We start from the raw sequence: 13238 nt of genomic DNA on the forward strand, positions 1-13238 counted from the left end.
CTCTCTCTCTCTCTCTCTCTCTCTCTCTCTCTCTCTCTCTCTCTCTCTCTCTCTCTCTCTCTCTCTCTCTCTCTCTCTCTCTCTCTCTCTCTCTCTCTCTCTCTCTCTCTCTCTCTCTCTCTCTCTCTCTCTCTCTATGGTGGCAACGCATGCACCACACGGTTTTTCATCTGACGACACGCCCCTGACTATGGGAATAAGCCGGAGGCATTAAAATCATCGAGGCTGCAGCGTCGGAGGTCCATAACGCCACGATGTCCGGGGTACTACTGCTCTTCTCCGTTGCGCTCGCGCTCTCTGATGCCGAAGAGCGCGCGGTTAACGGTAAGACCGGCCAAATCCCAGCAGCGTTGAATGAATCCGATTTGAATGGACCGCGATGTTTAATTATGTGATAACCTTTGGTCCCATTTTAGGATGCATGAATGCATAAAAGTAGAAAGCGTTAAAAGATGCGCTTTAAGTTTTGAATGTGAAACTGCAGTCTGAATCGTATGATATTCAAACCGAGCGAAGCAATCGCACCAGTATTTGTATTGGGCTTTAAAATGTTTTCGGTGAGGTCACTCAAAGTGTCAGGTAACCTTTACATCGCCTCTTGAATGTGCGGCGAAGAATGAAATGTGACATTAAGAAATGTACTGCGAATACCATTTTGGTCAAACGTTTTATAATTATGTTCATTGCGTAAATACCTTGGGTGTAATGTTTTACGTTTTGTAATTAAAAAAACCTAACACTCTCTATATTAGTCAACAGCAAATTTGAGCCTTCGAGGCTGTGATGTAGGCTGGTACAGTGTTCCTTTAAAAGTTATATTTTCTAATACGTTCCCGGGTAGTCATTCACAACGCAGCTCCCAAGTCTCTTGACTTATTAAGAGGGTCTTTGGTAACTGCGGACTGTCTCCGCGTCCAGAGCTGTTTTCACTCTTTGGACCTCCATCGGACAAGACGGTGCCCACTAACCAGACCAGAGCTGGGGCCAAAGACGCTTCCTTACCAGTCAACGAGCTACTGGAGCAGGCCAAAACCCCCACCGACCCAAAATTAATGCACCCACTGCCCGCTGGTCTCTGGCCTAAACACACGGACCTGGCCCTGCTGCCTCGCCCTGGAACGCACAAGAGCAAGAAGGGCTCGAGGGACGAGCGTCTGCCGACGGAGCACAACAGCGAGAAGACGCGGAATGACGGGCAGCGCGTGAGCCCGTCTTTCCTACCCCCTAAGGTCGTCCCGGTCGTTGGGCTCGGAATAACGAACCGTACGCAGAAGGCGACCCCTGAAAGCCCGGAGCAATCCAACAACCCCCCGCCCAGTGAGTCCGACATCTACCAAAACTCCAGATCTCGCGGCCGTCTGCAGCCCGCTTCCAACGCGCGCTGGAAGGAGAGGGAGACGGCGAGCAGACGCCCGGATCCCGAGGAGAACAGACCGGGGAAGTCCAGTTTACCCGGCGGAAGCAGGTTAAACGGCAGTCGCCCTTTCGTCTTGTACAACCGCCGCTCTTCCACCCTCCTGTACCATTTCGATATCCTTAAGAAAGGTGAGGGTTTTTCCCCTCTCTAAAATCACTCACAGAGAAATTATAAATGTGCGTGTGTGTGTGTGAGGTGAGAGCGACAGAGAGAGAGAGAGAGAGAGAGAGAGAGAGAGAGAGAGAGAGAGAGAGAGAGAGAGAGAGAGAGAGAGAGAGACAGAGAGACAGAGAGACAGACTGTAAAGTTGGATAGTTATTCTAATTACTCCTGCCCTCAGGCCGCAAATTGCTGCTTAGCTCCCTAACTTGAATGCATCCTTTGTGCTGACGCCCCACTAGCTGTAAGATTATTGAAAAAAAAAAAACTCAAATATGCCTGAACGAAATGGGCTACGATACAGTGATTAACGGCGAGCGGGAGCGGATATCAAAAAGATTCCGTGGCGCCCGCGCGTAATGACGGCTCCGGTCGGCGGAACGGCGGTGGAACGAGCTCTGTGGCACGCGCGGCCGCTTGCGTTCCGCATAAAGTGTCGTTTTGAAATAAATCATTTTAACAACATCTATAAGGTTTGAATGGCTCAGAGATAAACTCTAGTTCCGAAGGGAAAATGGTTTCCAGGAAGCTCTCCCACTGGTGTAATTTGGTCCAACAGAGTGAATTCATCTTGAGTTTGGAAATGAGCAAACAGAAGTGTCTTATTTTTGGGAGGGGGGGGTTTATCCGACTGTTAACTGCACCTCTCTTCCAGAGTCAGACTTTACACAGGATGCCGTTTGTCTGAGCGAGTGCCGGAAGGACAAGAATGAGACAGAGCACTTCTGCTACAGTGAATTCGGTGAGGACTTCCTCTCACTCGAACATGCCGAACTTCTACTGACCTGCAGTCTGTTGAGTTCACTCGAGTGTGGACTGGGGGAAAAAAAAGCACTGCCTTATTTGAGTTGTCCTAGAAGTTTATTTGTGTATGCAGTCCAACCCTGCTCCTGGGGATCTACTGCCCTGCGTTTAGTTCCAGTTCAAAGCGAACGCTCTGGCTCCAGGTAATGAGTATTTGCCCATTCGAGATAGCTGCATTCAATTAGAGTTGGAACTCAACTTGGAACTGCAGTAAAGGCAACTCAAATGAACCAATACTTTTCCATAAACAAGCCGAACGAGGTCAACAGTTCAGCTTTTACAGAGTTGCCGAAGGCCCAGATTTATGAAAGGAGATTATTGGTTTTCATTTGTGTGCATATGTGCCTTTTCAGTACTAAGTAGGTTGATGTAGTGTTAATAGTCCACGTATTAACAGTCAACATTTGGTGTCCTAGTATTTAAACAGAAGAGTGATTAAAACTGTACTTTTTAATGTTGTTGTTCAAGAGTGTTTGTGAAGTAACCTGTTTATGGTTTAACGACGTGACATTTTATTGACTCACTCAGCGATTTGTGTTTATTTAAGCCATAAACGGCATTGTTCACGACATCGACACTGTCCGTAGAGGCATCAGGCTGGTCACCCTGCTGGTGAACAGTGACGGCTTCTACAAGATGAGCCGTCTCTACGTCACCCCGGACACTTACTTCTTCAAAGTGAACCTTTTGGTCCTGGACACCTTCAAGTGCACCAAGCCCTGTCCTGACTTCAAACTAGGTAAGAGCCCACTCTGATACCAGAGGGATTTTTTCTGTAATATCAAGTGAGTACTTGGCTTTAAACTCAAAAACGTGTCGGTTTAATCTTCAAGTAAAGAGAACTTGAAATCGTCCAGCACCCTTCTTCCTTCCTTCCTTCCTTCCTTCCGACTGATCAGGAGGATGATGTATTTTGCAGGTAGCAGGTACATAGTCATGGGACACATCTACCACAGGAGGCGCCATCTCCCGCCCAATCTCCTCACCATTGTCGGGGGTAAACTGAAACCCGGAGACGGTCTCCTGCGCAGCAGCAACTACGTGAAACGCTACAACAAGAGGCGGCACCAGAAAGCTCACGAGGCCACACGTTCGAGATGCCGGTGAGGCGGGGCCTGGGCGGCTCGCTACTGACCCCTGCCGCATGGGAGGACTAACAGTGGCTTTTACGTAACGATAAAAGAACAAACTCATAATCATGCAGTATTATTGGAGGAGAGGGACAAGTAGACAAAGGCTTCTCTGTCCACTCTGCCTGCGCGTCCAATTGTCCTAGGTCAGTCAGATCCAAGAGGGGCCGTTTTGTACAATGCTCGCCTTTTTGCTTGTCTTCTTTCATAAATGACTCCAGGGGAATCTTGTCGAATTCCATCCACTCGCAGAATATCTGGTTCACGTTTGGAACATGAACCGAGTTAAATATTTCCATCATGAAACTCAAAGAAACTAGTAAGATTACTTTTTTGTGTTTATGTTTAATAAGATAACAGTGGATAGACGTTGCAATAATCTACCATTTAAATTATGTACAGAACCCAGTATCCTTTCAGTGGGCACTTAAGATAAGGAGATGCTATTGAGACTTTAGCGTTTCTTTATAAAATACAGTACCTACAGCTTTCATGTTTGTGCACCATCACTCGCTTGTACGATCACGGGTTCCCAGGCAGAAAGGTCACATGTCATTAGCCAGCCCCAGTGGCAGGTGCAGCAGACGGGCAGGGCCGGTGTGGGTGAGCGAACAAGGGATGGCCACAGTGCCCTTCCGGGCTCGCCTGCAACACACAACTCCCATTTACGCGGGAACACCGCCATCTCCCTCTGCTCCGGCTTCTTATCGGGATTCAGGAAATGCACCATTACACGTATAAGAGAGAGGGCGGAGAAGGGGGGGGGGGGGGGAGAGACAGGGTTTGGAACGCGGACAGCGAAAACGCAACAAATAAAACCCTCCTTCTTAAGGCAAGGATTTTTTTTGTACTTCTCGCCAGGATAGAGTAAGACGTGGAGAGGGAGACTGCAGAAAAAGAAGACCAGTGTGTGTTGGGCCCTGTGTCTTAAGCGAGTTTGTGTGTGTGTGACAACTGCGTGTTGCAGGGCAGAGCTTTAATCGGATGGTAATCTGATCCTCTGTGCACCTGGTTACATGAAAGAGGGCGGTTCTGTTTAGGGTCCAGCAAGCAAAAACACTGGGAATGCTCCAGGCCTGGCCTATGGCGAATGTTTGCCCTCACTCTCTCTCACACACACACACACACACACCTTGGCTTGAGCTCAAAGGAAGTGTGTGTGTGTGTGTTGGGGGGGGGGGGGCAGAAGCGGGGGCCAGAGTGGCAGGGCAGATGGGAGAGGTGGTTGCAAAAAAGAAGAGGCGCTTTATAGAAGTGTTAGTGAGAGAGGGAGAGAGAGAAAACTGTGTGCTCTCTCTCCTCCCTTCTCTGAGCTTGGAAAGCAGGATTTAAATGAAACTTTGGTTTCAGCAATCTCCTCTACAACACCGACCTGACATGCAGGGGGTGGAACAGAGAGGTGGTGGGGTATTTTATGCACTGCAGATGTACATTTTGTCTCATTCTGAAACTACTCATTAAATTTTTTTTCTACGTTTGCTGTAGTGCTTCACTGAGTTCCTAAAGATGTTACGATAGAGGAAAAATATCAAAGGGCATTCTGCAAACACTAAAAATGACTTCCTCCAAGTTTTCTTTCTTTAAAGCAAGTACCGATCGCTCCCAGCGATAAAGCAGCCCGTGGACTCGTGGCGTATTATGCGGACCCTTAACACATGCACCCGAGTATATGATGGACTAATGGGGCTACAGAGGAAGGCTCACTTTACGCAGTATGACACACAGATCACAAAGACAGACTAAGCTTGTAGTAATCACCACCTTCAAAATAATTCCGGGCCACTCTCGTCAGTTTCATTCACATCCCAGCTTTCCCAGCATCGCTCTAAAACCCACGCACCCATCAGGGATCAGTGGCTGAGGGAGTCGGCACGAGCAGGAAATGAGGGCTCCACGCATCCCCACGGTCATCACAGCGGGGGCACATTCCGCACGGAGAGCGCAGCGGTGAGGGGTTAGCAAAACCCGTGTGAGAGAGACATCCTGCAATCCAAATAAACATAGTTTTGAGTCTGCCAAGTGGTGATGGCGTTGAGCTTATCCATCATGGCGGATAAGGGCGCACAGATTGAGGTCTTGGGGTAAAACGTACCCCTCGTGCGTGGACAGAGGCAGGACACGTCTGTTTGTTTAACTGGGTGTGTGTCATCGCGTGCTTCAGATGCCATGCTGCTCTGCTGGTTTCCGGCAAACATGCTAAAATAATGTTATGTATGAAAGGGCCCAAAAATTGTGAGAATGATCTGATGTCAAAAAACATTTTATTATCTAGGATGAAATGTCCCATCAAGTACAAAAAGATATCTTTAGAGTTGCCACAATCTGTTAAAAACATAGAGATTTTTCCCCCAGTCGTTGTTCTTTGACCTTATACTATAAATGAAGTGTCCAATAGATAAGATGAATAAATTATATATAATATCATGATGTGAAGAGAACTAATTTGTTTTACTTTCGAAAAATGCCCAGTGGACAACAACTCTCCACATAAGCCCATGATATGCAGCAAAGGGTCAATTCCCCAACATGTAAAGAAAGATGTAGAAAACTTTTTTTTTTTTTTTTTTTTTTTTTTTTTTAAATATGGGGGATTTAAAAAACAAAACAAAACAAAAAAACAAACAAACATAAGCAGACCAAGATCTTCTTGGAATAATGCAACTACATTAAGTCTAGAGTAAGTGTGTTAAATACAGACATGTACTGGTGTGTTTGCGAATGAGTGAGGCACAGGTCACATAGCTTATCGTATAGAACCTACAGCATACCCACAACTGACCTTCACTCCTGAAACAGTCCCTTGATTAGTTTACCCTTGATAATAAAGCGCTTGACTGTAAACCCCCTCCCCCCACTAAAAATGACGATCTGTCAGAAATCTGTAACTAACCAGTGGTTTAAAACAAACAAAAACAGGACTGACCTGTCAAAGACTGCCTGTGAACTCCGTACTTGCATGCAACTTTCGCATGGATGTGTAACTTCATATGTTAACGGAGAACAGAGGAGGACATGATGGAGGAAGGTGTGTGAGCCAGTGCCCCTCAAGGTGTGCACTTCACATGAAGGACTAATTCACCCTTTACACTTTTGTTTTTTTTTAAAGGACCATCTTTCCTGAGGACAGGTCATGGAGAGATATTGTGACTTCACTGGTCAAAACGTCTTCAGCTAGACTTAAGGACCCCCCCCCCCCCCCCCCAAAAAAAAAAACCAAAACAAAAAAACCAAAACAAAACAAAAACGCTACTTCTCTTCAATATGAATCACTTCGGTCAAAAATAACAAAATAACTAAAAATAAACAATTTGTAATAAAAAACAAAGAAGTATATACATAAGGTGTATTTCCTGTCCTTGGCGTTCACTATGAAAACCCAGAGCTGTGGAGTTCAGAACTGTTTCCAGAACTTTTACCAGCCAATGTTAGAGCCGGGGGGGTGTAGAGGTCAATACCCCTCTACAGAGAGGTGGACTGCAAATACCACTGATCTGAAAGGACGAGGGCCATTATTGCAACGTTCAGCTTGTGGCTGGCTGAGCAGAGGAGGGAGAAGGAAGAGGAGAATGGAGGAGGAAGAGGGCGTGAGGCAGCTGGAGAAACAATGCAGGCTACGACGAATGAACTATAGAAGCATATATATATATATGTGTGTGTGTGTCCCAAATTCCGCGTCGATTGATGACTGACGTCTGTGGTTTGGACAGCTTTGAGCGTACAGTTGTGGTCCATCCTCCAGTGGGAAAGAACCCCCTCCTTGACATAACGTTCATCTATAAGACTCAAAATGTTTTTGAGGGTTGCGGGTGGGGCATGGTGAACTGGTGCGGCTCTCCGTTTTTTTGCTTTGGAATGGTCCAGTATCCCAGGCCTGTTCCTGCTTCACCAGTGCCTACCGCCCTGGAAGAGGAGGAGTTCCAATGCAGTGCGTGGCCGGTTCCCACTGTAACATCAGGCACATGGGTTGGAGGGCCTCACCACTGGGTTTCAATGCGTTGGGGAGAACCAACTTCCTGGTTACACAGTTATGAAAGAGCTTATGGGTAATGTGCTTTAAGAAGCTGTAGACTGTAGTCTGTTGTTATGAGACCTACAGAATGCAGAAAGAAGAAACAGGTGGGTGACTTTCATCGAATCTTTTTTTATTAAAAGCTTCAGAGTAAAAAAGAAAGAAAGAAAAAGGAAACAAATGCTGCTTGCCAGTGAGTTTTTTTGTTTAGCATTTAATACAAATTAAAAAATAACAATAAAAAAAGTTAGCAGCCATGCTGGTAGTGAAAATTCATGTACAAAGAATATTCCACACTGTAATCCATGTGAGCGTGGCGTTCATCAGAGCCGATTCAGCTACATAAAGCAGCAGCTGACAAACATTTGCAAACACTTACTGATATGTTCCTTCACGAAAGGATTTAAATGCATAAAAAAAATTAGATAAGAGTACAATCAAAGATAAAAGTCTAACAAAAACTGATGATGTAATATTTCCAAATGTCCAAATAAGGACACGTATTTGTGTATGAGGTAAACTTGTTTACACGCCTATTTTATGTATGTGAGATAAAAAAATTTTTAAAATAAAACAGACGCTTATCCAGCAAAATAAAACCGACATTTTGTCTTCACGTTCTGCTGAAATGTAAACTAATGTAAATTTTAGCATTCCATAATGAAAATAATCTTTTCAATCTTGAGATTTTAAACTGGAAACAAGAAAAAAAAGAAGCTCTCTCCCTGATTCCTGGAGTTACCGAATGATCTCATTCTGATCTGTTAGTCTGTGCCTCTGCGCACTGTCAGACACACTGCTCTTGGGTTGGCTGGGAGGGGTTTTGTATTGCCCCCCCCCCCCCCAAAAAAAAGAAAAGGAAGAGATCTACAGTGCACGGCTAGTTTAGTGCCCTGGGCACCCAGCTCTGACATCACCCAGACCTACGACATCAATCTGTGAACGAGAGAGAGAGCGAGAGTGAGCGAGAGTGAGCGAGAGACGTACAGACAGAGTGCACGGTATACGCAAACGCATGCAGAGCAAAACTGGACTGAATGGAGGAGATGGTCACAGCAGCTATAACACAGCGGATTAACGACCACATCAGATAATAACAGCTAATGCCAGTACTGAGCCAGATAAGGCTTCGCACTAACATTTCCAACATTTTGAGCATTTAACTGAAACTTTTATCCAAAACTACTTGGAATTCTGACTGAATACAATTAAAGCAATTAAGGAATAACGGCCTTGCTCAGGGGCCCAACAGTGGCAACCTGGAAGTGGTGGGGCTTGAACTGGCAACCTTCCAGTACCTTACTAGTCCAGTACCTTCACCACTGGGCTGCCACTGCCTGTCTACTGCGCTAGCTAACGCTGCATGCTACCATATTAGCCAATACTTGCAATACTCAGCCAGCCGCACAACCTGCAGGACTAAATAAAAACATCCAAGCGGGAAATAAAACAAGGTATTTCACGGTATAGACTGCAGAGTGTGAAGCAATGTCCAGATAACAAGATAATGTACAGGGTACATGGAAGAAAACAAACAAACAAACAAACAACAGAAAAAATGAAAAATGCAGGTATGTGGAAAGAGGATGGACACTAGTCAGAAGCTGAGAGAAAGCAGGGACAGCAAGAAAGAGAAGAGAAACGTCTAAGCAGACAACAGAAACGTGTAAAGAGCAAGAAAAAGAGACAGTGTGTGTGTTTCACCTGCTTGCTTTGAAGGCTTTGAGCTTCTGGACGAAGAAGGTCTCCAGCACCTCTGCGCACTGGTAGAAGGGCGAGTCACTGGGGTTGTAGTAACGACAGTTATCGAAGATTTTGGTCATGTCCGCCACGTACTCCGTCAGCTTGCTGTAGTAACGCTTCAGCAAGCGCTCTTCCATTGTTGATAGGTCTGAAAAAAAAAAAAAGGGGGGGGGGGGGGGGGGTTAAAACTTTTATTCACTGGGTGGTGTTGCTCCTCATACTCATTTACAGATGAAGATGAAGTTAATGATAATGTCATTTGAATTTTATCCCTGCACGTTTAAATATTCTGCCAGGGAAGAGCGAGAGAGAACCTGCTGAGAGAAGCACCCAAATAAACAGGTCACAGTGACACCTCCCAGACCCTGAATGGTAAAAGAGAAGTCTGTCATCTCAAACTTGCACTCCTCTCTCTCCTCTCCTGCTGTACTTTCTTCCTCCTCATCTCCACATTCATGCTCCGATACCTTCCCTCTCCCCTCAACCATTGTCTGGAATGCCAGAGTCAAGAAACTGTAGCTTGGTCAAGTTTCCGCCCGCCCGCCCGCCCGCCCGCCCACACACACACACACACACACACACACACACACACACACACACACACACACACACACACACACACACACACACACACACACACACACACACACACACACACACACACACACACACACACACACACACACACACACACTTTTGAGCATTTGTTTGGTGCCTCATTCCTGAGTGGGTTCATGTGTTTTCTGCGGGTGATTTGAAGTAAACTGAAGTAAACAAGATGTCTTCCTCTAACTGCTGCTGGCTCAAAATGGATCTGCAAAATCTTTTTTTTTTTTTCCCCCCCACATCTTAAATGAGGAAACTGTTGAGTACACCTTCAAGGTGAGGGAAGCCGTTCTCAGACGGAACATAAGCTCGGGCATCATGGTGCATGCTGGGGGTAACAAATGCACCTCTCACTTACCCATAGGCTCCTTTATCACTCCATAGTAATCAGGGGCGTCGTTGGGGTCCACTGGCTCCAAGAAGGGCCACGCCATTTTATGAGCCTAGATGCAGAGAGAGGTGGGGGGGGAGCACATAACATACTCAACCATATTGGAAGCAGCTGCTTAAACACAGTACAAAAAAAAAATGAACCCCTTTATTTCACAACTGAAGGACACAGGGAGAAGATGGACAAAAATAGAGAAATAGAGTGAGAGTGGGGGGGGGGGGGGGTGAAAAGAGAAAACTGAAGTAAGTTCCCCAGCCTGGGAAGTCTTCCAAGGTTCAGGCTTATCAGATGCAGAGAGGAAACAGTACCACATTTGCTTTGTTCCCCTCATCAGAAAAAGAAAGACAGAAAAAACAGAGAGAGAGAGAGAGAGAGAGAGAGAGAGAGAGAGAGAGAGATGAGGGGGCGAGGAAGAAGAAGAAAGAGCAAGAGTAGGAGTGGAGGGAGGGCGAGCCGGGCGCCGGGGGTCGCAGACCTGCAGCGAGCGCAGAATCCTCCGCAAGCCTTCGTAGTCTTTGTCCGTGAGCGGCGTGAGGACCGTCATGGCGTCCTCTGTGGACTGGCACTGCGGGCAGACGTACTCGTCGATGTGCGTGGCCTCGCTCTGCAGGATGCCCACGCAGCGCCCATGGTACCAGTTCTGACAGCGGTCGCAGCCGATGTAGAACCTGCCGCGAGACGAGTGCTGTGACGACAGCCTATCGGGTTGAGCCGAACTATGCACTACGAACTATGCGCTCCCGCAAGCAAAACAAACAGGGATGTTAAACAGATTGACACTGATTTACTGATGCTAGAGATCTTAAAAAGGCTCTCGGAGATGCGTCTTATCAGTGATGTACTAACTAGGCCCCAACAGCCTTCACTGGTTGTCGCGGTTTTCAGATGAAACACTGCTTCAAGCCGCTGACCCCCGACCCCAAAGGCCTTTCCAAAGAGGAGCGTTCCCAGCAGTGCCATCTCGTTGCCGGCTGCCTTGCGCTCAAAGCTTAGCGTGCGTTTTAAAAGAGTGTCGGTGAAAGTCCGGAGGGAGGACGTTTTCCCCTCCCTCTCTCAGGCCCTCGTCTGTCCAGCGGAGCCCCGGCTTCCATAAAACACAGCTACGTTAACCAACCCCCCCACCCACCCGCACACACACACACACACACACACACACACACACACACACACACACACACACACACACACACACACTCACTGCGCTTCGTCATATGGAGTCCTGCAGATACAGTACAGCTCCTCCGTGCTGCCCTCCTGCGCCTGCTTGCACTCCGCGCAGATGTAGTCGTCCATCTTCTTGGCTTCCTTCTCCGTGATGCCCACGCACTCGCCGTGGTACCAGTTAGTGCACAGGTCGCAGCCGATGTAGAACCTGTGCCGCACAGAGATGTGCGGCAAAAACGAGGACACGAGAATCAAGTGAGAATGGCGGCTGTTGCCTTCTTAACACATTACATGTTGGCAGTAATTTTAAATACATTTACAATCGCATGTCATCAAAAACAGGATTTTGCTGTTTGGTAAATTGTCCTGCAGGTGACATGCACCAAAAGGTTTTTGAAATAAGCGCTTTGTATTTCTATATGAGCACTGTGAGGCTTCTGGGACACAAACGTGGTATAATGGACAATGAGCCCACCCCACACAGCTCCTGCCAGATATTCGTATCTAGAGGGACTTCCATGTTGATCAGTATGAAGGCATGTGTGCTGCTGGGATCGGAACCCATGACCCTGGGGGTTGCGAATGCCTTGTGCCGTCTGCCCCTCCCCCACCCCACAGGGAGCCCGAGGAGGCCCAGGCGATGTGCTTACTTGGTCTCGTCGTACGGCGTCTTGCAGACACAGTACAGCTTGGTATCCTTCTTGCTCTCATTGCGGGACGTGGTAGAGATCATTTTCTTCTTCTTGGACCTGCTGACAGCGTCATCCTCGTGCTTGCGTTTGTGGGCCATGGGCGTGGCTGCGGCGGCCTGGGCGGCGGCCTGAGCTCTCTCCTTCTCTCGCCGGATCTTCGCCAAGTCCCGCCTCAACTCCTCCTATGGGGTGGAGCAGACATACAGCCATTTGGGGACTTTAAGTGACACCCTGCACCCGCTGGGCTGTGTTCTCCTGGCTCCATGACCTCTCACAATCTCTCACCTGGACCTCCAGCTGCAGCTCCTTGTCCAGCAGCGCTCTCTTGCGCAGGATCTCGGCTTTGAGCTGCTCCTTGTGTTTGTAGAGCAGGGCCGACAGCTTGCTGGCCGCCTGACGGCTGCGTTTCTGCTCCACCGTCTCCTCACGCTTGCGCCTCTTGGCAGCCTGCCGCTCGTCCTTGTCTATCTTGTCCAGGATGAACTTCATCACCTGGTTGCATGCAATCATCCTGCAGAGCGGGGACAGAGACGCAGAGTCAGAGCGGGGACAGAGACGCGGAGTCAGAGCGGGGACAGAGACGCAGTTAGCATGCTTGTAGCAGGTTAGCAGTTAGCATGCTTGTAGCAGGTTAGCAGTTAGCATGCTTGAAGCAGGTTAGCAGTTAGCATGCTTGCAGCAGGTTAGCAGTTAGCATGCTTGTAGCAGGTTAGCAGTTAGCATGCTTGTAGCAGGTTAGCATGGTGTTAGCAGTTAGCATGCTTGTAGCAGGTTAGCATGCTTGTAGCAGGTTAGCATGGTGTTAGCAGTTAGCATGCTTGTAGCAGGTTAGCATGGTGTTAGCAGTTAGCATGCTTGTAGCAGGTTAGCATGGTGTTAGCAGTTAGCATGCTTGTAGCAGGTTAGCATAAGAGCCTTTCATGCCCCTCAGCTGTGTTATCATGTGAACGTTTTTGCTGAAGTACCCCTTTAACTTCTGAACCATATATTTGCAGGGAGAGATCACGAGTGTGTTGGCTATGGGTGTGTTTGTTATTCCATGTCGTGGATGTGTTATGGTGGGGGGGGGGGGGGGGGGGGGGGTGATGGATACTCTTCCACTGGGTCTCTTTACTCAGGCCGC

The 13238-nt window shown here is 47.7% G+C and overlaps 2 protein-coding genes across 6 annotated transcripts in view; one reads left to right on the forward strand and one right to left on the reverse strand.

The window, feature by feature from the left end:
* The first annotated feature begins 92 nt into the window (after positions 1-92).
* On the forward strand, positions 93-4988 carry LOC113583271 (UPF0450 protein C17orf58 homolog). The gene is made up of 5 exons (XM_027019519.3): positions 93-324; positions 919-1545; positions 2232-2318; positions 2928-3119; positions 3300-4988. The coding sequence occupies exons 1-5, from the start codon at positions 255-257 to the stop codon at positions 3485-3487; spliced, it is 1164 nt and encodes a 387-aa protein (XP_026875320.2). The 5' UTR covers positions 93-254; the 3' UTR covers positions 3488-4988.
* A 766-nt stretch (positions 4989-5754) lies between these two features.
* Positions 5755-13238, reverse strand: part of LOC113583255 (nucleosome-remodeling factor subunit BPTF-like) — a 34361-nt gene continuing 26877 nt past the window's right edge. For 4 of the 5 annotated variants that reach the window (XM_035528763.2, XM_035528753.2, XM_035528757.2 and 1 more), the window contains 7 exons: positions 12401-12626; positions 12074-12297; positions 11458-11631; positions 10735-10927; positions 10227-10311; positions 9224-9410; positions 5755-7600 (listed from right to left, as the gene is read on the reverse strand). In XM_035528763.2, coding sequence (XP_035384656.1) covers positions 7564-7600; positions 9224-9410; positions 10227-10311; positions 10735-10927; positions 11458-11631; positions 12074-12297; positions 12401-12626 — 1126 coding nt within the window. In that variant the 3' untranslated portion in view covers positions 5755-7563. Of the gene's footprint in view, positions 7601-7635; positions 8456-9223; positions 9411-10226; positions 10312-10734; positions 10928-11457; positions 11632-12073; positions 12298-12400; positions 12627-13238 lie in introns of those variants that run through there. The other variant, XM_081710573.1, reaches the window with a different exon arrangement.

Source organism: Electrophorus electricus, chromosome 3 (genome assembly GCF_041902795.1).
Source record: "Electrophorus electricus isolate QZ-2024a chromosome 3, ASM4190279v1, whole genome shotgun sequence".
In the NCBI taxonomy this organism is placed as follows: domain Eukaryota; kingdom Metazoa; phylum Chordata; class Actinopteri; order Gymnotiformes; family Gymnotidae; genus Electrophorus; species Electrophorus electricus.